The sequence below is a fragment of the Rhinolophus ferrumequinum genome, chromosome 5, assembly GCF_004115265.2.
Source record: "Rhinolophus ferrumequinum isolate MPI-CBG mRhiFer1 chromosome 5, mRhiFer1_v1.p, whole genome shotgun sequence".
NCBI classification, from domain to species: domain Eukaryota; kingdom Metazoa; phylum Chordata; class Mammalia; order Chiroptera; family Rhinolophidae; genus Rhinolophus; species Rhinolophus ferrumequinum.
The window spans coordinates 78,290,842-78,318,186 of NC_046288.1; the positions used below are offsets into that span (position 1 = coordinate 78,290,842).

General features: G+C 43.9%; 1 protein-coding gene across 7 annotated transcripts in view; it reads left to right on the forward strand.

The window, feature by feature from the left end:
* PROM1 (prominin 1) overlaps positions 1-27,345 on the forward strand; it is a 112,396-nt gene that overhangs the window by 16,590 nt on the left and 68,461 nt on the right. The window contains exons 1-2 of one of the 7 annotated variants that reach the window (XM_033106753.1): positions 1,210-1,540; positions 7,698-8,126. In XM_033106753.1, the coding sequence (XP_032962644.1) occupies positions 7,907-8,126 (220 nt within the window). In that variant the 5' untranslated portion in view covers positions 1,210-1,540; positions 7,698-7,906. The other 6 variants (XM_033106754.1, XM_033106756.1, XM_033106755.1 and 3 more) reach the window with 6 other exon arrangements.

Sequence of the window (27,345 nt, forward strand, 5' to 3'; positions counted from 1 at the left end):
TTCACTTACTAGCTCTGTGAGCTTGGACAAATTACCGAAATCGTTTTAGCCTTCTGTTTAAGATGGAGTTAGTAATATTGCTGTTGTTGCTAAGATTACATGAAATGATGCACTTCAAACTCTTAGCGCAGTCCTCATTCACACTGAACACTCAGTAAGCCTTAGCACTCCCCACTTCCAGTACTGTTGTAGGTATTAGTATTATTAGGAATAAAATTGAGCCCTGTGTGGCACAGCCCCTTCATTTTGCAGACAAGGAAAATGAGGCTCTGATAGATAAAGCAGCTAAAGTTACAGTGACGAAAAGCAGCAGGACTGAAACTCAAGGCAGGTCTAGAGCAGCCCGCTCTGAGAAGGGAGCGCTCACCTGGGAGCCCATCCCGAGAGGGCTGCCTCGGAGCAGTAATGCTGGGTTCTGCAGGTGTTCAAGGAGAGGTCCCTGACCGGCAGGGGCTTTACAGGGGAAAACATCAGGCCTGATTAGAAGTCTCCAGATATCGCCTACCCTTGGCATGCTTGTAGGGAAATTCTCAGAAGTGTCCGAACTAGTACGGGTTGTCCTGGACATATGCACACTCAAGATGAATTTAAACTTTCAACCAAACAACACTCTTTCCAGCAGCATTTTATGCTAGACTCTGGGGTAAGTGAAAGAGCCACTGAGTTAATATTCCTGTCCATCATTCAGTTGTCTGTTCATCCTTCCATCCATCCATCGATCTATCCATATGATGACCATTAAACACCGACTGTGTACTAGCCATCGTCCTGAAGAAAAGGTGCTTTTCTTCCATATGTCTTATTTGTCCAGTCAGACAGCATTCTCAGTTCAAGGCAGGAAGTGGCGAGAGAGACACAAGAGGCACACTCCTGAGTGCACTTGGAAGAGGGATTACTTTCTGCAGGTTTCCACCGGGCAGCCTAGCAGCGGGGCGAAGACTGGGGATGCCGGCAACTGACAGCTGCCAGGGATCAGACCCCTATGAAATGATTAATTAAGGCACCGTGTTTCCTGTTCAGCAGATGCCTGCATGCATCTATGCGACAATGACTGTTTATGCCGTTTTTTGTTTTTTGTTTTTAAATAGCTCCAGCTACTAGCATTGTGATTGGTACACACTAAGAAACCAAATAATTTGGATTTTGTTTTGTTTGGGTAATTTTTTTTTTCCATTAAACTCTGTTGGGAGCTGGCAATAGAAGCGTCTAAAGCAGCCTGGGAGGGAGGGGGTTGGTCAGCTCAGGCAGGTCTGAGTTCGGACCCGAGAGAAGAGGAGTAAAATGTCAGCGGCGTTCCAAGAAGAGGGCTCTGCCTAGGTAAAGGAGGCGTGGGCGCTGTGAAAAGGGCGTGCTCTGGTGAGCGGGACTCGCGCCACAGGAAATGGATGCAGTCCAATCTGGTGGTGCCCAGGGCCATTGTGGCGAAACCGCCCTGCTGGTCCAGTGGGACCGCGTCCAGAACCCCAGGCTTAGCTATCTTTAAAACACCGAGTCGGGTCCCCCACCAGGCACCTGGCCGCATGCACCTTTCCCGCCGCAGGTGAGTAAGTTTAAGGAAACACTGCCACGCCGGCCGCTCCATCCACAGATCAGGGTCAGGGAGCAAGGGAGGCCGCAACAGGTCCTGCGGGCCCCTGGGCCTCGCTCACGCGCCTCAGGGGCAGGGGCCTTTCCCGGCCCGACGCGTCCCGGAGCCTCTCCGGAAGCCTTCCTGGTGGTCCCCGAAGCCGGCTCATAAATCATTCATGAGCCGGGGCCAGGCGAGCAAGACTGCGAGGGGAGGGCGCAGAGGCTGCGCGGGCCGAAGCCGGAGCTGGACCTGGCGCACGGTGAGTGGCCGTGTCCTCATCCCGAGCACAGGAGGCGTCTGTGGACCGAGCCGGGAGCTGAGCTCACTCCCTTCCAGAGAGCTGGGGGTGGGGAATGGGGAACGGAGGGGCTCGTTCTGCGCGCCTTACCTCCCAGCCCTCCGCCGCCCCCGCCCCTGCCCGGCGGCAGCAGGTGATGTGAGCCCTGAGAGCGTCTGGGGGCTGCAGAGCGGGCGAGTTGGTCCGGGCTCCCGGCCAGCGGGAGTTCCGGGCAGAGCGCGGACGCGCGCAAACTTTGCCGGCTGCCTGGTGGGTCTTCTTTCCATCCAGTGGAGGGGAACTGGCGGCTGTGCCTCGCCGAATGCCCCGCGCGAGCAGGCAGAGGGAGCGAGAGCGGGAGCGGGAGCAGTACCGGGACCCCCGAGGCCGCGGGCTCGCTCTCGGAAGGGCGACGGACGGATGGGGAGGCCCATCAGAGCCTTGGGAACTGTTCCGCCGTGAGGGAGTACTGGGGGTGGTACCGGCGGCGCGGGGCACTGAGCCTCCCGAGTGGGTATGGAAAAGGGTCACCGTTCTCTGATTTGCCAAATGGAGTACTCGGTGCAAGCGACCATAGCAGGAGGGAGCGCTGGGGCTGCAGTGGGAGGCCGTCTTCCCGCGTCCGTGGGGGAGCGCACTCACCCCTGACTTGAAGCATTCCCCCTACCCCCTTTGGGTGCACAGCGCCGGGGCCTTCGGCGATTGCGGGATTAAGAATAGGTGCTGCGGGCGCCCGCGGCTGTGTGGCGCCAGCCGGGACAACAAAGGGAAGCATGGACAGAGGAAGGGCTTTGCGGTACAGGAGAGTAGGGGTCGAGGTCAGTTTCACTAAAGCAGGCGCCGAGAGAGGCTAGGGATCCGATCCCGGGGTCGTTACACCGCTCCAGACCCCTTTCTCCTTAGCGACTCCCGATCCATGCCAACCAGGGCCGCGGCGGGGAACCCGCGCCAACGGGCTGAAGGCAGCCAAGTTACTCCGGCAACCCCCGCCCCCAGGCGGCGGCGTATTCCTCTAGTCTTCCCGGTCGGCGGACCCTCAGCCGCGCATTCTTTTGTGTCCTGCAGCCCCAGAGAGGCTCCTGCCGCTAAGGGAGCCAGAGCAGGGGACCCGGCCTGGCGACCGGCTGGAGTGAAAGGCTGGGGAAGCCGGTGCCTCAAGCTTCCTGAAGCAACAGGTTGGGCCTGCTACCCGCGGCCGCTGCTGGTCTTTCTCCTGCCCGGCTAGAGAAAGGTTTTCCCCAGGTCCTGTGGGAGGCCGCTGACCTTGTCAAGATAAGGTGTGTGCGGCAACTTGAACGTACCTCCCCGCCCCGCGTCCTAACATAGACCCACTGAAGACACAACTGCGGTTATGTGTTAGGTTGAACCTTGTGAAATTGCCGTTTTTGTGGCCCCAAGACTTGAATGTCGGCAACTTCATGTGATTCAACTTGTGTGACATTACTTCTTATTTTTTCTTTCTCACTCACTTGTGAGTTTCCTCTTTCAAAATCCTCGGAGCAGCCCTGTGTTTCCAGGGTGCGAGTACTGATTCTCTCAGCTGCAGTACAGACTCTTTACTGACTGCCAGCTGTGTGCCAGGGGCTGTCCCTAGTCCATCTCTAACCCTCCAACACTATTTGAAACCCCATTTTACGGATGAGGAGAAGGTAAACAGTTGCTCACTGTACAGAGTTAATAAGTGGGGACTAGAGAGTCCTTCACTGTTGCCTCTTCAGCAGTGCCCTTTACTTTTGTTCTCTTAATGTGTCCCATAGTATTTTTTATGAACTTCCTTATGAGTCCGCGCTGGACTGTTTCTGTACTTCTAGTACAATGAAGCAAGCAAGTGCATCAGAGGACAGGTTGAAAATAATAAAACTTTAACCCACATACGGTTTTGTTGGTACTGTTTAAAATATGAAGGGAATAGGTTTTGCAGGGAGTCAGAAGCTCTCTCTGAGATTTGTTCAACATCAGGATGCTTTTTTACAAAAGATAGAAGTCAACTCTGGGTAATTTTTAGCAGAAAAAGGACTGGGTCCTGGGTGGCTTAGAGAAGTGACAGGAGGCTGGCTAGCCAGGCTCAGGAGTCAAGGAGAGTGCAACTCCGGACATGCAGCAGGATCTCTGATGGCCATGGCTGCCACCATTGAGACTCTGGATGTGGCTCCTGGCACTAAAGCCATCATTTCTAGAATGTATTAGAAACAGTCTGCCTCAGTGTGGTGCTCCATTCATAAGCCCAGGAGTAAGCATCTGATTGGCTGAGCTTGAGTCACCCCCCAGGGCACAGTTGGGGCACCTCAGCTGGCCTCACAGTGAGAGTCAGGGCTGCAACCCACAGACTCACAAAGGTGAGCTCAGAGCTTGGGCAGCTCCTATAGCCCCACCCAGCCCCACCACCAAAAACCCCACATGACAAACATCCAGCACAAAGATCTTTTGAAAAGAAGTTCCGGGTGTGCTTTAGTGCAAGCCATTACTTGGTCATGGCAGACCACTAAAAGAAGTTCCATCAAAAGAAGAGAAAAAATGATGCTGTCTGGTCACCATGTTTGCTTTTAAACCAGGGTTTGAGTGCTGAGCTGTGGACTCCATGCTCAGAATCATGTGAAATATTTGTTTAAAATTCACATTCTGGGGCCCCTTCCCCAGTTTGAGCTCAGTGCTTTTGGAATGGAAACCAGGAAGCTAATGCCCCATAAACTAGAAAAACGGTGACATGACCTTACCGATTAGTCTAGTGCCTGCTTAAGGAGATAGCCCCCGAGGGAGCAATTTCCAAAGCCTGCAAACTTGAGGGTCCCAGGAGAAAGTATGGCCCCCCAGAAGGGTAGACCAGTTGTTCTTCCCTTGGTGACTCCAGTGAGGAGACAGTCTGCTGCCTGTGTGGGAGGAAGTAGCTACAAGCAACCCCCCCACGCCCCCCCTTCCAGAGGCCATAGGGCTGCTCCTAAACAAATGCTTGATACAATTTTGAAATAGGCAAAAATGACCATTTGTCACTCCTCCCTCAACCCTCCACCATTTGATTTTATCAGTCCTTACTGAGTGCCTACTGTGTGCCTGACTGTGGGGCCACAGAGGTGAGTCAGTCATGGACCCCACACAGCCACTAGGCTGGGTCAATGCTTTACTTCTGTTATCCTGCAGCCCTGCTTGGGGAGCCTGCATGTCTTTGGAAAGTGGTCTGAACGAGCTAAGGTGCAACTCAGGAACAGGGCTGGTTCTCAAACCTTAGATGCCTTAAGAATCAGGTACTTGGGGAGAGTGTTAAAAATGCAGATTCATAGGCCTCATCTCTAGAATGAGGTCTGATAATCTGCATGTTACATAGGCGCCTCATTTCAGGCTGATGCCGCTGCTGGTCCCTGAGTGGTTTCCTGGGTTTTATGCTGGCAGTTCTGGGAGCTGCTCTCAGTCGCGCTTGCTACCTGTGTGGCTCAATAGGTGAGCACTCAGAACTTCCCTTTTAGCCGTCAATTAAAACAGCTGAAACACCCTTCGTTTTTCACTTAAATTTTATTAGTTGTCTAGTGTTTCATACGTAGTGAGATTTTAATATTTTCTTAATATTCATTCTACACTTTAAGAGGGACCTGCACTTTGGAGCAAGATGTAAAGGTGCCTGGTCGTGGGGTTCCAGGTGCCTTATAGCTCAACCGCCACGTCCACCTTCGCTAGTGAGAACTAGCATCTCGTTTCGGATTTCCCTTCCCCTGCTGTTGCATGGAGGGAGTTTGAAAATCCGTTTATTCACAGCTCTCCCAAGGGCCTTCTGCCAGTCTCTCCTGCTGTTTCTCTCCATCCCTGGCTGAGACTTGGTGGCATTACCAGGAAGCCAGCCTTAGCAGCTGAGCCTTTAATCCTTCCAGCTGCTGAGCTCTCTGCCTGTCCTTCAGTATAAAACAAGACAAGATGTGAGTGTGGTGTGTGCTTTGTGCGTGATAATGTGATTGTGCGCTGTGTGTGTGCGCACATGTGTGTATGTGTATGTTGTGTGTATGTTGTATATGGACATGGTACGTGGTACATGGTATGTACGAGTATGTGCGCCTGTGTGGTGTGTGGGCATACCTGCCTGCCTGCTCAGAGTAGCCCTGTGCTCCCTGAAGCATCACCCACAACTATCCTTTCATACTTTCCTCCTACCCTGTGTATCTCCAAGAGGCTTGCAGACTGAGGGGCCTTGCAAAAGCTGACAGGCTTTGTTTTCTTATTTGTTCTCTTTGGAAACAACTTGACGACTGAGCAGAGCACTGGTTTCCCATGAGAACCAATGAAAGGCAAGAACACTCCGTAGCGTGATGACAGTTATTTGCAACAGCCATGCCTGGCAGGGAAATTGCCTTTTGGGAACAGTGCCCAGGGTTCTGGTGTGTTTGTGGGTGAGACAGAGAGCTGACGTGGAAGCTTGGGGTTCATGAGCTTGGCACTGGGAGCCATTGGGGATCGACAAGAACCACGATTTGAAAAAAGGGAGAGTTTGGGGTGATTCTATTGGTAGCTCTGAGCAGAAGTAATTGGAGTGGGACGGGACTTAGAAGATGAGGCGACGTCTAAGGGGATTCTCTATGAATTCGCATCTTTATTCAAATAACTCATGAAATCCTACCTCCGTCTTTGACTTGGTGGAATGTAGGCAGTGAGTCCACCTGCCCCTTGTACAATGTGTCACTGTCTTGATGGTCCCTCTCCCCCATCTCACAGTGTTTCAGGAGCGTCTTTGTCCTTATTTGGAAGTTAGTAAGTGTGTCTATAGTAAAAAATAAAATCTGAGTGTTCCTGACACAGGAACAGAGAGGAGGAGCAGGACATCCCAACCCCTCTGGTAGGTCCTGGTTTGGTTTGCCTAGCCTCGTGCAACAGCACAAGCGAGTCAGCTATGTTGGCTTGTTTATGTTTATATTCAGCAGCACTTACTGAGCTCCAACTGTGTGCCCTGTCTTGTGTTCAGTTCACTGGGTGGGTAGCTCTTTTTAGGATTCCTGTTTGTTTCTCCCTGTCCCCAGGATGAGCGAAGTCCCTCTTTGCCCTGACTCTCATCACCTGGACCCCCAATTGTCCAGGTGGTTGTGACCTGGGGCGAAGGTTTCCATCAGCTGCCTGATGATGTGTGAGAAAGATAGATTTTAGTGTCATCTAGCCTTAAAGAGTTGTGTCCCTGCCCTCGAGGCCATCCTCTTCTGGTTTGTGTTGAGGGTGCGTGGAGAGGGGGATGTTTGAAATGAGGTCAGTGAGTAGTAAGTAGAATAACAGGCAGAGTACAATAGATCTCCAGAGACAGGGACAACCACACAAACTTGGAGCAAAAATAAACCTACAGTCTATTGCTGGGCACCCCTGTGCCTCTGACTGGAGCCTGAGAGGCAGGGCTCTGTAAGGAGAGTGTCTTGGTGTCTAGAGCTTGGGCTCTGAAGACAAAATCTGGGGTTTAAATTCTGGCTTCCCCGTTAATCAGCCATGACCTTGGGCAAGCCACCAAAATCCTCTCTGCGTCAGTCCCCTCATCTGCAACATGGGATAAAGCCTTAAACAAGGTCCTACCTATAAAGCAGGTACAACGGTGTCTGGAATATAGTCAATGCTCAAGAAATGTTAGTTTCTAAGACATCACAGCCATCTCTGCACTAGCGGGTGTTGCTTGAACCCCTAAAGAGTTTGTGTTCTGAGTGTGGCTCCGCACAGAGGGATCTGGTCACTTTCATGGCCCTATGGCTCTGAGGCGGCCTCTGCTTGCTTCCTCGCTCCTCATCCGGATTAGGCTGCAGGGCTTGCTCGCTTGGAAGCAGTGTAGCCTCCTTGGGGCAGCTCCTGGTGCAAGCAAGCTGCTGTGTTGGTGACCGCTGCCCCTTCTCTCCCTGCCAGGCATGCTGCCTTGAGCGACTGACCCCCTGGAGATCGCGCATGCCAGGCCTTCCAGAAACGAGGACTCTGCAGACCCAGTCCTCCCCATACCTCTTCTGCACAGAAACTACGCTCCTGCCTTACCCACCCTAACCAACAGAACACAGCTTCCAGACCTCTGAGGCAGGAGGCCCTCAGTTCTACCTCATGTTTGGGGCCCCTTGCTAACTATGGCCCTGACACTTGGCTTCCTGCTGCTGCTGGGCCTGTGCCAGAATACCGTTTCAGAGGGGCCGCCGTCATCCACAAGGGGTTCTGATGTTCCGGAGTTTGAACTGCCAGCAACGAACTATGAGACCAAAGACTCTTATGAACCTGGACCCATTGGCGTTCTCTTTCAAATTGTGGAGACCTTTCTTCACGTGCTGCAGCCCAATGCTTTCCCTGAAGGTAAGTGCTGATTGCGGGAAAAGATAGCATCATTTTTCAAATACACACGTGCACATATGCAATATTGCTTGTTCATGTCGAAAACAACCAATATAGAAGATAGTATTTTAAGGTATGAGGCTTCAAGAGATTGAATTGCACATGAGCAGGACGTATCAAAACAGATGTTAAGAAAACTTGTACCACATTAAATAGGTTGTCAGAAATGTGATTATAAGAAATGAAGTCAAACTCTGTTGCTATGTTGGTTTTCCAATTCTCTATCCTCCTTCTTTCCCTCTTTTTGTTTTGTTTTGTTTTGTTTTGTTTTGTTGGCTAGAGCAATACATTATTCTCAAGTGCATACCAAAGGTAAAAATTAGGGTAAGAATGAAAATTCTCTGTCATCAAATGAGAAGTTAATAATTACCTCCTGGCTTATAATTTTAAATCTCCTCCACCCACCACAAAATGCAATTTTGACATTGCTTAGGGCAAGGACAGGCCTGACCAAACATATTTACCTGAGTAACTGTTTCACTTCTAAGAGTTTGTGAGGAAAGGAGGCACGGCCACTCATCGGAACTTGCATGGCATCGTGCTGTTATTCATTCTGTACACGTTCCACTCCTTGTCCTTCTTACCATTGTTTCCCCTCCTCATCTGTACTCAGTCTCTGGGGTATGCGTTTTCAGGAACAGGATTATGAAAATTAAAATGGTCTGTGGGAAGTGTCTGTGGCTAGGGTTTTGTCAGTCTAAATTTTTCTTGGCTGAATGTTAGAGCTATCCTAAGCTTGTTCTTTAAACTACAACTATCATGTTTAAACTGAACACTATCATGATTACTAAAAATTATAAAATTTGTAGTAATTTTTATCATTTTCCATAGCTGTTCAGCTATTGTTCATAAGAGGTTTTGTGTTGAGAGAGAGAGAGAGAGAGAAACAGAGAGAGACAATGTATTTAATGAACTTCACTTTATATACTGGGCAGTTTATAGTTTTTGATTAAAATACATTTATATTGAAGTTTTTTGCATTTATTTGTCTTAGATTAAGCAATTGAAATAGTTTGAAATGTAGTTTTCAATTTTTTGTTAGGTTTAATTTCAATTTAATGAAATAAAGCACTCTGAGACCTATTGTCATTGAAGAGAGCCCTGAAGATTACGGCTTACCATTTATGTCATGGCTTAAAAGACTACATTTGGAAATCTAAGAGACAGAAGTAGAAAATAAGCTGAGTTTCTTTATTTACATTGAATGCAAATTCACTGTTTTCAGTAGATATCTCTGTTTATTAGCAGAATTATACAAATATTATTGAATAAAGAAATACCTACTAGTGTTTCTACTGGCTTCTTATTTTATGTAAAGGTCATAGAATTCCGTTGTTTACTGTGACTTCTTCGAAAAGATTGTGAAGCATCCATGTGTCATTCTAAGGCATACCATGTAATTAGCTAATAGTGTGATCTCTTTCCGTGTCGTGTTTTATTTCTCTTCCCCTAGATTTCAGAGGAAGGCATCATTACACTTATTTTACGAGGGAAAGCAGTATTTTAAAAAAGTCTTCATTCAAATGATTGTGTTAAAAAATATCCTACTTCCAGTCCACTTTAAGGTTTTGAACTCCACCATCATTGTTAGTCTAGAAGGAGGCGTCAGAAGCATTTAAATCCTAATGTAATCTGAGCAAGTCAGCATTGCTTGTATTATACCTTGGGCTTATTCAATACATATTACTTCAGAGAAAGAAATTCCCAAAAGTTTCAACAGTAGACCAGAGCAGACCAGCACTACCCTTTTTAGAAAACAATCGTTAGGTTGCTTAAAGAATGTAATATTGAATTTAGCAGGTGACATCTTGGAGGTGTTGGTGTTTTTTTCCACTATCCTATTATTTATATTCTTTCATCCAGTTACTAGATTTCATAACAGTCTCAAAGTACCCATTTGGTGCTTTGCAACATAAAGGAAACAGGACACAAACATGGTTTTTCCATTTGAAGCCAGTGCATTTCATGAGCACCAAGTCATACATAGCTGTCTGGATAATTGAAGATGAAAAGAGAGAGAGAGTGAGAGAGTGAGAGATACTGATACCTATTTATTAACTTAACAAAGTTAATACATTAACCAAAACAGAGGACTTTAGGACGAGTCATCTGTGGAGTAACATCTTCACGGAAGCTATTGTCCCATAGGTATATGCTTTCATTTGAAATAGAAGTGTTTTGAATGCAAAGTCCCAGAGCAGGAGCAGAAGAGGAAGAGGCGACCCTGGAGTCTGGGCTCCCTCTTTTTCTGCCGTCCTACTGAGGAGTCTTCTACTTTTATGCGCACATCCTGTGTTCAATTAAAAGGGCATACTTTTTTTTTTGTTTTTGGCACTTGAAACTCTAAAGAGAAGTACATGTTGTATCCTTATAAATATAAGATATCATATTATAAGTAACAGATTTATATTATATTACATTATATAAATAATAGCTAAACAATAGAAAGGTATTGTTTAGCTGGGACTTGAGACAAAGGCCTGCTTAACTTCCTAGGAGAAGAAAAGATTAGCTCAGATAAGACCAGGAAGCCTACACACTGAGGCAGAACCTAGACCTGCCCTGGGCTGAAGCTGCAAGGGCCACACAGTGTCCCGGGCTTAGACTCACTAAGAGAGTGATGGACGACATTTGGGAGGACTCATTCGTCCATTCGTTCAATTTAGAAAGGACGTTGATGGCAGGATGACCAGGGAGAGTTGAGGAAAGGGTGGCCAGGCAGAGGGAACGCCATGTCTGGAAAGTAGAGGAGACAGCGGTTTACAGTGGACTCATCAGGTGGGTGTTCATGCAGTAAGACTGCCAAGGTCAGGGAACCAGAGCTCAGAGACCCTGACTAACAGGCCAGGGAGTAATGCAGAGGGAAGGAAGCTGAGGCAGCAGGAGCGCAGGTTTCATTCATTCTAGAAGCATTTATTGAAAGCCCCTGCCTTTTGTGGTATGTCTTGCTGGGATCTGTGAGCCAGGTTTTGGGAAAAGAATCCAGTAGCAGCTGGTAGGATAGGACACAGGGAGATGGAGGCTCCCGCAGTGACCCAGAGGGAGGTCATAACGAACGAACGGAGAACTAAGCAACAGTAATGGGAGAAGTGGCGGCAGGATCCATTTTATGTCCAAAGGACTTTGTTCAAATCCTAGCTCATGCCTGTTACCTGCTGAGTGATCTTGGCCGAGTGGTTTAATGTTCAGAGCCTCTGTTCTGGTAGATACAATATGACTGTAATCATAACGCACTTTATAGCTTTTCTCTGTGATGCTTAAATGAGATGATCCATGTAAACCCAGTGTTTAAAACCACGCCTGAAAGGCACAGAGAAGAACCCTCAATAAATGTGGCTACTATTAATATTATTATTTGAGAGGAAGAACTGGTCGATTTGGATGCCAAGATTGGTGTCAGGAGGGGATGTGGGAAAAAGAAGGTGTCTCTAGGAGGGAGGGTTAAAATGTCCCTGCTGCTGCTTCCTTGGAAACATCCCACACGGAGTTGCCTCATAAGAGGCAGTTCCATTACTTTTGATGTTAACCGGGCTGTGTCTGCTGGCGAGTCCCCCGGTAGCAGAACTGGGTCAAGAAGCCAGGACTCAGGCGTAATGCTGGTTTACTGAGCGGTCTTTACTCCTCCAAGAAATATCTACATCTAATGAACTCTAGCTTTGTTCTGCCTCTTTCTTGTTTCTTGCTGTCTCCAGTATCTGCTGTAAGGCGTACTTTGCTAAGTGTTCGCTCATTTGAATCTCCCAGCAACTTTTGAGAGGTAGATAATGGTGGTCTTACTTCCGTTTATTATATTCCGCTTTACGGATCAGAACATAAAATCCACACAAGATTACATGTTCAGGCACACAACCAGCCAATGGCAGATTGAGAAACTCGTCTCTAGGACTGGCATTTCTCCTATATTCCACAGCTTACCCTATGGATAATTTATTTCCCTTTTATTTTATCATAGTGCTTTCAAAATGGTCATGAGTTACTATGAAAATAGTAATTTTTGCAGAAGATAATCTGGTCTGGTTGGTGAACAGTGCCTTTTTCAATTTGATGTGTCTGTGTTGAATTTGGCAAAAATCATGACCCAGACGAGAACCATTCTAATAGAATAAGAAAAGAAAAAGAAAAAAAGTCTCCTCTGCTTTTATTTTTATAGAAATTTTCTAAAATTATTGCACGCCCTGTTTTGTCATATTTTTAATTAAATATCAGAAAGGTTGACCTACTTCGAACAGTGTTTTAAACTAATCTGATTTGTTCCTTAGATTTGAGGGTCCTGGGAGTGGAGTTGGGTAAGTGGTCAAATAGAAAAAGGAAGAATGAAGCTTGGTTTCTGTGGAATTGTTACGTCATCAGGATGTTCTGTTACACGGGAGCTCTCTCTGTTGCTGGTAACAGGAAACTATGAGCTAAGGCAATCAAAAACAAGGACTTCGCATCAGGACGCCAGGGTGTCTGGTGCTCAGTGAAGGGGTCAGCCGCCAGGGACTAGAGCTTGCTCTCTTGGGACTCGGCCTCCCATCTTGGCTCCTCTCTGCATGTAGCCCCTTCATCCGTCCTCCTCTCTATCCTTACCCACTCCCACCGGGTCCCCAACTCCTGTAGTCCTCAGGCTGGGGAACCAGGTGTTAGTCCAGTTTCCTAGAGAGTGTCTGGGCATTCTTTCTCTTTCAGCCCCAAGTCCCAGTTCCAATCCTGCCTGGGCCAGTCACCAACCATGGGCCCACTGAGTTGCTGTGGCCAGGGTCACAATGCGTGGGCCTGAGATACCATCCCTGTGTGCGTGGCATCACAGGCAGGGAGGTCGTTCCAGGAAAGAGGTGGCCGGGCAGACAGCCCAATAAGTGTGTCTATGCCAATATCCACGTAGAATCAGGACGTTACGTCTCACATCTGCAAGTTCTTACTTACTTCAGACAAAGCCAGTCCTATCCTTTAGATCATGTGACTCACTGGCAATGGGCCTGGCCGTAGAAGGCCCTGGAGGGAAATAACTAACATCTATTGTTCCTCCTACCTGGTGTCACTCTTGCTGGGCAGCCTACAGCTGTCATCTGTTTTCCTCCTAACACTTATGAGAGCAAACAGCTATTATGTGCCTGCGTTCAGGAATTTGGACAAGTCTGTGGGCTAGGTACTAGTATTCTCATTTTACAGGAGAGGAAGCTCAGGTCCGAGCAGCCGGCTAACTTAATGAGGGCCACACTCTGCTCAGTGGCAGACGCAGCGTTTGAATCCAGCCAGGCAGGCTGGCTTTATAGGGACACAGTGGCTGCTTTTGTTTTGATGATAAGGAAAGTGATACTCAGGGAGGGTAAGGGACTGTTCCAAGGTCACACACACTGGTGGCTACATAAGTGGCTGAGCCAGGGTTTGACCTAGGGCCTGTGACCCAAGCCTGGGCTTATCCCCGGTGCCCCACGTTGCCTCCTGGAGGAGAACTGCGGCACAGATTGTTTATAATCCACTAACCCGTGGGTGTGGGGTGGGATTGGCTGGCAGGTGATGTGTACACACTTTGTAACTGGCACGCCTCTAATCCTCCATACTTGTCTTCCGCTTCTTAGTACAGCTTTTCAGCTGAACTGAAAATTGGGTCCTATTGACTATTTTTCCATAAGCGTGTCTACAGAGTCCTGCTGAAATGTGCTTTTGTCTTTCCATAAGTAAACAACAGAGACAGGCTGCTTCCTTTTGGGAAGTGTGTGCCTTACCTGCAAAAGACAGAAAAAAGCTTCCTGCTCTCCAGGTCTCCAATGATGACGTCCTTTTAGGAGGCCTTCAGATATATGCAGGAAGTGAGAGATGAAGTAAAAATATAAATAAAGACCAAACCAACAGCTGTTGGATGAAGACAACATGGTATTAAGCATCATTTGTCCATTGGAGTCAAGAGTGGAAGAGCAATCCTAAAATTTGCACTTGGAGAAGCAGCTGTAAAGTGTGTTCTGTACACAGCAGTGCCGGGTCAGAACCATAGAGCAGGATGGACCTGACCAGGAAAGATGGCCCCAGGCAGGCCTGGCACGTACCCTCTGTTTGGCTGGGGTCTAGACTCGGAAATGAGCCCAACACTTGAGCAGTGGTGAAGAGCTCATATTCTGAAGCCACTGTCTGGCTTTGAATCCTGGCTCTGAAGTTGGCTAGCTGTGTGACCTTGGGCAAGTTGCTTAAACTCTCCATTCCTTAGTTTTCCCTCTGTACAATGGAAATAACAATAGTACTTTTTGGGTCATCATAATATTTAAATAAACTGGGTCGTTTTAAACAACAGAAATTTATTCTTTCACAGTTCTGGGGGGTCAGGAGTCCAAGGTCAAGGTGTTGGCAAGGCCATGCTCTCTCTGGAGGCTCCCGGGGAGACTCCTTTCGACTTCTGGGCGCCAAGCATTCCTTGGCTTGTGGCTGCATCACTCCAATCTGTGCCTCTGTCTTCACATGGCTGCCTTCTGTGTCTCTGGCTCAGATATCCCTCTGCCTTTCTCTTATAAGGACACCTGTCATTGGATTTAGGGCCTTCCCCATGTCCAGGATGACCTCAAGATCCTTAAGTTAATCACAGCTGCAAACACCATTTTTCCAAATAAGGTCACATTCACAGGTTCCCAAGGTCAGGTGTCGGACATATCTTTTGGGGAGTCGCCATTCAGCACACTGCACCTATTACAGAGTTCTTTAATTTTCCCCAACAGCTCAGAAGTATTAAGTAATGTGCCCAAGGTCATATTTCTGAAAGATGGTGGGACCGGATGCAAACCTATTTTATTTCAAGTGCTCACATTTCAATCCTATAAATATGTAGTGTGCTCCTCCTGGGGATGAAACCTGGTGCTGTTTGGCAGAGATAGTGGTGACTGGGTCTCCCTGTTCTTAAAAGGCTGAAATCGAGCGAGGAGACCTCCCCTTCCACAAGGGGCTGTGAAGCAGGGCATGCTGGTCCGTGCACTGTCAGGTATGAAAGGTTTGCTCACGGCCATCCAGCGGAGGGATGAATCATGACGGGGCAATCAAAGAAGGCTTCGTGGTGGAAGTAGCATTTGAACTGAGTCCTGAGGGTATGGAAGGGTTCCGGAAGCAGAGGAGAGTACTCCAGGTAGAACATTCCAGGTGCTCACGCAGAGGCCTGAGTGATGCAAGTTGAGACCAGAGTCTCATAGGGTACGGCCTGGAGAGCAGTGTGGCTACAGGCTCTGCTTGTCTGGGAGGTTGTCATGAGCCTGGGGAGTAGCTCGTAGGCAGATGGCAGGCCTGCTCTGGCATGTCCTGCCAACACGTCTGCATGGGGTTCTGCGGACAGTGAGAGTGGGCACCACTCAGTAAACCTGTAACCCTGACCAAAGCCTCAGGAAAGACTCCATGGGGTTCTGCGCTGTCCACTGAGTGTGTTCCTGGAAATTCTCATGCGTCCTTGGACGGCAGTGGCCTAGCTCAGTGCTACTCCAGATGTGGCTCTTGGGCCCATAGCATCAGCGTCACCTGGGAGCTTGTTAGAAATGCAGATTCTTAAGTCTCATCCCAGGCCTGCTAAATCAGAATCTTTTCTTTAACAAATATTTAACTTTTTGTGTTGAAGTATAATATGCATACAGTCAAGTACACCTAAACCTACAACGTGGTGACTTTTCACAAATTGCACACATCTGTGTAACTAGCCCTCAGATCAAGATAAAAAATAAGTTCACAGAAGATTTTCTTACTTCCTTAGAGCCTCATGTTATTACTCTTTGGTTTCTGGCTTCTTTTGCTCCATATTTTATTTGTGAGATTTATCCATATTGTTGCATGTAGTGTAAATATTCATTTTCCTTGTTGTATACTATTCTATCACATGAATATATCATAATTTATCCATCTTACTAGGTTGGCATTTGAGAGGTTTCCAGTTGGGGCCTGTTTTGGTCAACTCGTGATGCTATAAAAAAACCCAAAAAAACAAAAACAGAAAACCCAAAAAACAAAACCAGAGACTGTGTGGCTTAAACAACAGCTATTTATTTCTCATAGTTCCAGAGGCTGGAAGTTCAAGATCAAGATGACACCAGATTTGGTGTCTGGTGAGAATCCTCTATCTATTTTGCAGATGGCTGCCTTCTTCCTTGGCAGAGCAAGGACGCTCTGATCTCTTCCTGTTCTTATAAGGGTGCTAATTCCGTCACGTGGGCTCCATCCTCACGACCTCATTTAAACTTAATCACCTCCCAAAGGCCCCACCTGCAAATGCCATCACTGGCGATTAACGCTTCAATATATGAATTTGGTGGGGGACACATGCATTCACTCCATGGTAGGGCTGTTATGCATCATGCTTCTACGAAGATTTTTTTTTAATTAAAGTTTATTGGGGTGACAGTTGTTAGTAAAGTTACATAGATTTCAGGTGTACAATTCTGTATTACATCATCTATAAATTACATTGTGTGTTCACCACCCAGAGTCAGTTCTCTTTCCATCACCATATATCAGACCCTGTTTAACGTCTTTTAGTGCCCCATTTCCCCCTTTACCCTCTGGTAACCCCTAAACTATTGTCTGTGTCTATGAGTTTTTGTTCCTTCATTTGTTTGTCTTGTTCTTTTGTTGTTTTCAGTTTTATGTACCACATATCAGTGAATTCATATGGTTCTCGACTTTTTCTGTGTGACTTACTTCGCTTAGCATTATAATCTCCAGATCCATCCATGTTGTCACAAATGGTCCTATTTCATCTTTTCTTATGGTAGTATAGTACTCCATTTTGTGTGTGTGTGTGTGTGTGTGTGTGTGTGTGTATCACAACTTCTTCATTCATCTATCGAAGGACATTTTGGTTGTGGCTTTTTTATTATTATTATTATTAGTTTCAGGTGTGCAAAACAATGTAATAGTTAGACATTTCACCCCTCACAAAGTGCTAACCCCCTCCCCCAATCTATTGTCCCTCTGATATCGTATACAGCTGTTACAATTCCATTGATTCTATTTCGTATGCTGTACTCCATATCCCATGACTATATATATATTAAATTATAGTTGACATACAATATTCAGCTTCAGGTGAACAGTGCAGTGATCAGGCATCTACACCATCCCTGAGGTGGTCTCCCTAATAAGACTTGTGCCCATCTGCACCCTACAAAATTTTTACAACATTATTGAGTATATTCCCCAAACTGTCTTTCATATCCCCGTGGCAATATTGTAGTTACCAATTTGTGTTTTTTAATCCCCTCCCGTTCTCTCTCATCTCCACCCCCTCCCATCTAGCTACCATCAGTTTTTTCTCTGTATCTCTGAGACTATTTCTGTTTACTTTGCTCATTTTATTCAGTACGTTAGATTCCACATACAAGTGAGATCATATGGTATTTATCTTTCTCCGTCTGACTCATTTCACTTAGTATAATGTCTAGGTCCATCCATATCATTGCAAATGGTAAGATTTCATTCTTCTTTATAGCCCAGTAATATTCCACTGTATAAATGTACCACAGTTTCTTAATCCAGTTGTCTACCAGTGGGCATTTCAGTTGTTCCCAAGACTTGGCTATTGTGTATAGTGCTGCAGTAAACATAGGGGTGCATATATTTTTTTGAATTAGCATCTTGGATTTCTCTGGATAATACCTAAGAGTGGCATTGCTGGGTCATAAGGTGGTTCCATTTCCAGTTTTTTCAGATACCTCCATACTGATTTCCATAGTGGCTGCACCAATCTGCAATCCCATCAACAGTGCACGAGGGTTCCCTTTTCTCCACAACTTCACCAGCACTTGTTGTTTGTTGATTTATTGATGATAGCCATTCTGATGGGGTGAGGTGATATCTCATTGTGGTTTTTATTTGCATTTCTGTAATGATTAGTGAGGCTGAGCATTTTTTCATATGTTTATTGGCCATCTGTATGTCCTCTTTAGAAAACTGTCTCTTCATGTCCTCTGCCCATTTTTTAATTGGGTTGTTTACTTTTTTGGTGTTGAGTTGTATTAGTGTTTTATAAATTTTGGATATTAACCCCTTATCAGATGTATTATTGACAAATATCTTCTCCCATGCAATAGGATGCCTTTTTGTTTTATTGATGGTTTCCTTTGCTGTGAAAAACCTTTTTAGTTTGATATAATCCCATACGTTTATTTTTTCGTTTACTTCTCTTGCCTAAGAGGATATATCAGTAAAAATATTATAATGTCTGCGAATTGACTCACTATGTTTTCTTCTAGGAGTTTTATGGTTTCGGGTCTTGTATGTGGCTTTTGGTAACTATAGATAACAACCAAGTCCTTAAAAACAAATCTTTTTTTGTGATCCAGAATTTCCAAGGTCCAAAAGGAGAAGAGTCTGATGAGCCCTCATTTACGCATCACCCACGCTTCAACAATTCTCAACTTATGACCAGCCTTGTTCTATTTCTACCTCTGTCTGCTCCTCCTACTCACCGGCTTCATTTTGAAGCAAATCCCAGTCTGTCTATGATTTCACCTGTAAATATTTTAGTGTCTCTGAAAATTAAGACACAATGCTATTACACTGTAGAAAGTTAACAGTAGTTCGTCAATATAATCAAATATTCAGGAAGTGTTTAGATTTCTTGATTGTTTCCTAATGCAGTTTTTAAAAGGGTTTGTTGGAATCAGGATCCAATTAATGCCATATGTTGCATCTGGTTATGTTTCCTTATGTCTCTTTGTAATTTATAGGATGCTCCTCCCTGTATTTTTTTTCCTCTTGCGATTTATTGTTGAAGAACCTAGTTACTTTTCCTGTAGCATTTCCCATAGGCTGACCTTTGCCATTGTGTCATCATAATGTTTCTTTTTTTCTCCCCCTCTGTCCTCTGCATTTCCTATAAACTAGTAAAGGTCAGAGGCAGGTTCATTTTGGGGGCAAAAACAATTTATAGATGGTATTGTGCATTTTCGTCAGGAGATGTATGTCTGGTCATCTCTCTTTTTATGATGTTAAAAGCGCTGATGATCAGTGTCTATATTCATTATTCATAACAGGTCCAATCCTTTCAAAATTGTTTGCAAACATGCTCTTAACTGTATTAAAACTCTTAAGAAAAAAATGGGGTACTTTGCATATTCTGTAACTTGAATTTTTCATTTAACATTACATTGTGGACATCTCTCCATGTCTGTTCCTATAAGGGTGTTGACTGAAATAAAAAGGTTTTTAAAGCAAGGAAACTACAACATTCTTTCACCAATCTTTTGATGTAGGGCCAAGGGCTTAAAAATATTTTTATTATGAGCTAATTGTTTGAAGTTTCATGATTAGTGTTTCTGATATAAGCAGCACCCAAAGTGCATCCTCTCTATTTTTGGTTTCTTTGTTTTGATTTCTTTGAAGTGGAGCAAAACCCTTGGAGCTTAGCGTTCTAGATTCGTAGTTTGTTGTTTTCTCCGCAGACTTTTACAGTTTACCCACATGCAGTTTCATCCAACTGACTGGCTTTTATTAAGTCTTTATAGAACATTTGACTTAGTTTTCCTTGCTCGTTCTTTTTATGTTCCTATTTCCTCAGTTTGTATAATATTTAATTACACATTGTAGTTATTATACATAAAGAGGCTGAAAGAAGCTTGGGAGCAAACCCAGTGTTATGAGTTGAGTTGTTTCCCCCAAATCCATATGAAGTCCTACCCTCCAGTACCTCCGAATGTGACCTTATCTGGAGATAGGGTTGTTGCTGCAATTATTGAAGATGAGGTCATACTGGAGTAGAGTGGGTCCCTAACCTGTTATGACTAGTTTCCTTATAAAAGGGGAAATTTGGAGACAGATACAGACACAGGGAGAATGCCATGGAAAGACTGGAGTTTTGCTGCCACAAGCCAGGGAATTATCGGAAGCTAGGAGAGGTCTAGAACAGACCCTTCCCTAAGCCTTCAGAGAGAGCATGCCTTATCGACACCTTGATATTGGACTTCCAGCCCCCAGAACTGTGAGACAGTAAATTTTTGTTTAAGCCACTCCATTTGTGGTACTTTGTTACAGCAGATCCAGCAAACTAATCCCCCCATAAAGTGAACAAGTGAACAAAGGACAAGTGCAGAGAACCAAGGCCACTGGGCAGAGGGGGTCATCTCACCCCATGAGGGATGGGGTGCAGCCAATTTTCTCAGGGAAGGAATTTATGGCTGGGTGAGCTGGTCAGCTGGAAAGTGGGGTTTATTGAGTTTAGCTCCCAGGGTCTCTACTGTACATTTATATATACATTAGAGTCACAGGATCCATTCATTTAATTCATGGATTCAACTCTATATGCTGAAGAGAGAGAGAGAGAGAGAGAGAGAGAGAGAGAGAGAGAGAGAGAGAGAGAGAGAGAGAGAGAAATACATAGTACAAATGATTTTTCTCACTTTTCTACAACTGTATTATGTAGTATTTACCTTCATCAACACCTAAAAGAAAAACTGCCACAGCTTGCCCTTTTAAGGGATTTTCACAGATAATTCCTGCTTTCTGTTCATTGCACTACCTGCCTCATTTGAGGACCTAACTTCCTTCCCTCAAGATCAGACATCTCATTCTGTTTCTTCCTGTCCTCCATTTGCCTCCTGGCAAACTCCTCTTGTTTCCTTAAATCTTTTCTCATGTGACACATATTCTGGAAATCTGGTTCCTCTTAGCTCATCGTTTTGTCTGTACTATTTCTGTATTATTTTATACAATTTTACATTTGCATGTTTAACACTGCCTTTTAATAGTTGGCAGTCTTAGATTATAAACTTATTGATGCCAGCTGTGCCTGGTACATTGGAGATCCTTCATAATTGCTAGCTTTTGTTTTAGTATTTTTGAACTTTTCAAGTTCAAATATCTTTCTCTATTCACTCAACCAAGGTTGAATATTTGCTGTCTGTCCTTTCCTGAAATAGTGGTTCATGACGATACCACTGAGCTATCAAATTGTACCACCCTCAGGGCCATGAGCCTTTTGCTCTGCTTTTAAATTTTTTTCTAGAACTTCCCTTACTGTTGGGTTTTCAGTTTTTTCTTTTTGCTTCTCTACTGTCAGTTGTTGACGCATCTCTGATTTTTTCAGATCCTAATACACACTTCTCTGTATATAACTAGCTGGGTGAGCTGCAGCGGGAGGCTCCATTTTTCCTATAGAATTCAAAGTGTATGGACTTTGTGATAGTATTTATATTTCAGAGACTTGAAACTTTATTTCCAAGATTACCACTTTTTTTTTCAGTTTCATGGCAGAACTCAAGTTTATAATTTTTTAGCCAGCGAGATTCCCAAACTTAACAGTAATTAAATATCTGTGAGTAACTCGAGGGCAAGGAACAGTTGTGATGTGAGGACCACTTGCGTGATTCCCACGAAAGGTGACAAGGGCTCCTGGGGTTACCTGAACTGAGAAGGAATAGGTTTTGAATTAAATACAAATCATCAAATGAGTCCAATTATGTATGAGTACATTACTTTTATGCTCAATATTTATTAAAATAATTTAAAAACTAAGTTTATTTTTACTTTTAAATATAAAAGCAACGTATGTACATAAAAGGCAAATACCATTTAAAGGTAATGATTGTTAATGAGTGTTTTATGTAACCATTTATTCACTCATTCAGTCAGTGGATGCTTAGTGAGTGCTTTTTAAGTGCCAGGCTCTGTTCTAGGCTCTGAGGACTAAACATCTGCAAAGTGTTTTACACACACACACACACACACACACACACACTTTTTTTTTTCCAAAAAAAATTATTCGACATGCTCTTCTACCTTTGCTTTTAAAACTTAACGTGTCTGGTAGATTATTCTAGACATCCATTTCATTTCTCTTTAATTTCACAAAATGCAGAGAAGTACAGAGAAAGATTTCATAAAACATCCATAGTGCATTTATTCTCCCAGAATGAACATGTAGTCAGATAGTTTTAAATAAAAGAAAGAAAACATTATTGACAAAATTGGAATTACATACCACCCCTGATCTTTCTCTCTTGCCTTCCCTCTTCTCCTTCTCCTCAGAAACTAGTATTCTTTTAATACATGTTTTTATGCACTCTATCTATTGACAGAGTATTGTATTGTTTTCTGTGTATTGTTTTGTGTCTGCTTTTTCTCTTTAACTTACTGTGATGTTTTTGGTTTCTATCTATGTTGAAAACCATGGATTCTAACAATTAATTTGAACTGTGCTCTGATGTCCCACTGTGTGAGTAAGCCACACTGTGTTTATCCCATTCCCTAGTGATGTTGTTTAGGTCTTTTTCCTCATCTTGGTAACTACTACATACTGTTCCATTTATTAGACAATGCATTTCACTGTTATTGATGGGTATTTGGGTTTCCAGTTCTTTTGCTGTTTTAAACACTGCCTGAGAGACCACTGTTGAATGTACAGCTTTGCGTATTTGGACGAGTAAAATCAGTAGGAGAAATCCCAGGAAGAGTTACTGTAGCAAATGGTATGTGCATTCAGAATTGTTTTACCAAATTGTTCTCTAATTTGTGCACCAATTTGTACTCCCAGTATTAGGACATGAAAATGCTTGTTTTCCTACACTTTTCCCAACCCTGGTTATTAAGAATTTTATCATTGCCAGTTTGACATAGAAAAAAAATCATGTTTTAATTTGTGTATCGTTACTCACGAGTGAGTCATACCCTTTTATCCATTTGTATTCTTTCTTTTCAAAGAAACTTCCTGTTCTTGACTTTGCTCATTTTTCAGTTGAATTATTGGTATTTTCCATTTTGTTTTGTTAAACAGTATCTCATCAAATTTAAAATACTTCATTTCTGGAATAGATAACATTTACATCACTCAGAATTTGAAGGTACAAAAGGAATGCCATTTGAAGCTGTCTCATTCTTGATTCTCAGCCACCCAGGTAGCTTCTTCACAGGCAACCACTGTTCTCAGATTTTGTGTGTGCATTTGTCTGTCTGTGTCTTTTCAGACATATTTTCTGCAAGCAAATATGTGTATATGGTCTTTTCCCCACAAATGATAACATGTTGCACATATTTGTTGTTACCTGACTTTCTTTTTAAACATACAACTTGGTCATTATTTTATACTAGTACACAAATCTTCCTTACTCTTTTCTTATTGCTGCAAAGTCGTTCATTATTTATTAACTTGTTTCTACCATATTGCTGTTATAAACAATGTTGTAAATAACTTTTGTTATTTCACAAATGTGCAGGTATATATGTAGGATACATTTCTAGAAATAGAATTGCCAGATCAATTTATAATTTTATGAATTTGTACTTTTAGTAGATAGTTGCTTTAATCACACTCCATAAAGTTTGACTCAATTTAATCCTACAATAGCAATGCAAAAATATATCACTGAATTGTGTCCAGTGTCTTGTGAACAAATTCTCAATACTGCATACATGGAAATCGAGACTCAGAGAGAAGAACTCACTAAGAGAACTCACTTAGCCAGGGTCGCACAGCTTGTGAGTGGGCAGAGCAGGAATTTGAACTCAGATCTGTCTGATTTCAGCATCTTTCTCTTTTCATTATGCTCTTAGACTAGGCTATTGCACATTCCCTCTTAGTGGGATTGAACAACGCACCTCATGGAAAATGCTTTGTAAGTTCTACTTCCTAGAAGTCTAGAAAGAGAAGCAAGTAGATTGATTGTAAACATTTGATATAAAGGTTAAGTCTGGTTATTACTCATTGGGTCTTAGACCATTTCCAAAGTGCCTTTTCAGATATTGTACTACTTGTTTTATAAGTAAGTCTTCCCCACTGGAAAAAGAATGGGCTCCAGAATTAAGGGCTGAATGGCCTCTACAGGCTCCTAATGTACCTTTAAATGAAAAATTAATGTTCATTTTGTTCAATTTATTTTTAGTCATTCTTCCCTTCTACACCTATTTAATTTTCTTTCTTGAATTTTTGAGTGAAACATTTGCTTCTCTCATTTTTGTTCCGATTTCCTATTGAGTGCATTTAACTCTTAAGTCTATAATATTTCTCCTGAGAACAATTTCAGCTTTATCCTGTTGGTTTTGAAATGTGGTGTTCTCATTTTTGATTTCTAACAGTTTAAAATTTCAATTTTGATTTCCCCTTTTACTGTTTGACTAACATCAATGGGGTAAATTTTACCCTTTTGAAAAGGATTGAATGATAACAGCTGAGCATGCGTTGTTCTAGTCCGTTTATACGAACATTTCAAGCCTTCAGCTGTGTGTATTCAGCTGTCTATCTGGGCTTTGCCCTGAACTCTGAGCTTTGTACCCAGAGTGACTCCTGGTGAGCCTTTCTTTCATGCGTCTCTCCTCATTGCTTTCTGAAATTGCGCCATGAAACGCTTCCCTTCAGGAACTGTTGAAACTGTTGTTGATTATGTCTCAGCGTTTCTTTTTGGTAAGAGGATGTGGAAAAAACCCTTTCTAGTCTTAAGTTTTTCCTGAACAATTGGCCTGAGCAATTCTAGGTAGCTTCTGGGGAATTTTAGAACAGTGGCTCCCCCTTCAAGCCACAGGCATAGGACTTGGGTGCCCTTTGCCTCATATGCTCCATTTCCACAAATGCCAACGCGTATGAGGTCAGGCTGTGGGGGTGGAGCTAGGGGTCACATCTCTGTTTGCAAGGAGTTTAGGAGTTTCATCTTATGTCTCTGGGCTTGCTTTTCTTTTTTATTTCTTCTTATTCATGTTATGTTAATTTTATTCATATCCCTGTTAGCCTAGGTAGAATAGGAATAAAAATAAAAAATCCTAAAGGCGAAAATTTTGTTGAGTGGGATGGAAAAAAACCCTCAATAATTTAAAACTAGAAGAGGGGGATGGAGAAGACTTCCCACGGCAACAGTCTCAGTGAAAGTCGTCTCTTTAGTCTTGCCAGGAGAAGGGTGATTTACAGAAAGCGGCTTGAGACAGAAAACTTCTGCTTAGTTATCCTGTAGGGAGGACACTTCTGAGTTCAACACTGGGAGCCAAAAGGTGGTGATATGACTGTTTATTGGTGTTTGGCATTTCTTTAACATTTACGACCTATAAGTCCCTGAATTATCATTTTAAAACATTTTAATTTGATGGTGTCACTGATTCAATAGGACATGTTTATTAATTGAGATGAAGGCTCTCTTCAAGCCTGATTGGAAGTAAACAGCCTTGTATCCAGGGGACGAGGTGGTTGTACATGTTGTAGTATCCTTCTGGAAACTGGCTGACCCAGAAACTCAGCCTAATGAGATTTGGACAGCAGGCTCCTAAGAGGATGATTGATTGTGACATGCTGCATTTAATGCAGCCAAGTCTACCGTGGCGTGTAGTGAATAGATACCCAGGACTCCTGCATTGCAAGGAGTTGTATTTCTTTAAAGAGCCATTCACATGTAACATGTGCCATAGAAATAAAGCTGAGTGGAAATGAATATCTACTTTGAAATTCAAATTAATAGCGGCCACAGAGGCCAGTGCTACCCAAGTATTACATTGCAATAACGGGGAGCGGAGCAGCCTTCCTGAAGACCAGTTTGCGCACAGATACATCCAGATGTACATCAAACCTGTCCGCTTCTCTCAGTCAGGACTATCCTCCCCATAGCTGAGGCTGCCCATCGCTTGGACCATTGCAGTGTCCTCCTACTTACACAGACAATGGGGAGGGCTATACATAGTAGCCTCCTAAGATCGTAATAGTTACACTAGCTGGCCTCCCTGCTCTACCTGGAACGAGCCACATGATGTCCTGCCTCAGCCCCTTAGCATCTGACTGTTCCCTTTGCTTGGACCATTCTTCTGCATGGCTTGTTTCTCATGTCACTTGGGTCTTTGATTAAATGTCATCTCCTCACAGAGATCGTCTCTGGCCACACTATTTAATTTAGGACCCCTCTCCCCACTCCCTTATCTGCTTCATTTTTCTTTGTAGCACATATCTTGGTGTTCTAGTAAATATTTGTTTGTCTTGCTAATTAGACTCTAAACATCTTGAGGCGTGGGACTGTACAATTCAATACTGTATCCTCAGTGCCTAGAATGTAGCAAGTGCTCAATAATTGTTAGTTGTGTGCATTAGTGGATATACTCTTGCTCACTGTGCTGCAGTCACACTGACCTTTTAGTTTCTAGAAACTCTCCAAGCTCCTTCCTGACCCTGGCACCTTTGCACGTACTGTGCCTTCCACCTCTATGTTCTGTACCCTCTTAGTGGCTGGCTGGTTCCTTTGCATCTTCCCCATCTCTGCCTATGTTTCCTCCTCAGTTGGTGGCATTCCCTGACAGTTGGTGGCAGAGCATGCTGCCTCTGCTTATTCTTCTCCAGCTGACTCCTCATCTCACCCTCAGAGATCCTCGTCTTCACTGTGTCAGCACCCACAGTCCTGTGTTATAAGCACCCTCCTCCACCCTCCTTTCCCACAGTAATTCTCTTCTGGCAAAATCCCAAATCTGCTTGTACTGTTTTCTGGTTCCTCCATTTTCTCATTTCTTTATCAGAGCAATTGACTGCTCCTAGAAAAAAATGCAACTGTGCCTGCTGTTCTCTCATTTTATTCACAGATCTCCGGGACACATACACTTCTGACAGTTCTGACTCGCTTCTCAATAAATCCCCTTTCCCACTTCTTACTTGCATACTTTCTCTCCTCAAATTTTTACCCTGAACTCTCCTCCACCAGCCAGTGACCTCATACTTCACAGAGACAATGGATGGAACCACATGGAAACTGACTCATTCCTCCTTATTTTTATTTCCAGTTTTTCACTAGGGTTATTCACATATTTAGAATTCTTTTCCCCATTAGAGCTATTCATCAAAAGATATGATCCTTTTCAAAGTCTTTAAAATAATTATCAGCTTACCAGAAGGTCCTGTAGTGGTTTATGCCACCACTAGTAATGTGTTGGGCATTTTAAAAACTGAATTAATTGCAAGGGACATAACATCTCATTATTTTAATACATATTTTTGATTATTAGTGAGATTGATTGTTTTCCCATCTGTTTCCATTGTGAAGAGTTTGTGAAACGCCTTTTGCCTAGTTATATAGCAGAGTCTTAGTCCGTTTAGTATTTCTTCTGTGACATTAGCTCTTGACACAGAAAACCCTTTACCTAATCTGTTTATTGTGAATTGGCATTAGGCTGTTTGGTTTTAGGGAATTTGTCATTTAGGGAAAATCATCTGGTCAGAAATAATTTCCAATGTGATTCTTCCATTTTCCAGATGAGAACACCAAGGCCCAGCAACAGGAGGCTTGCTCGT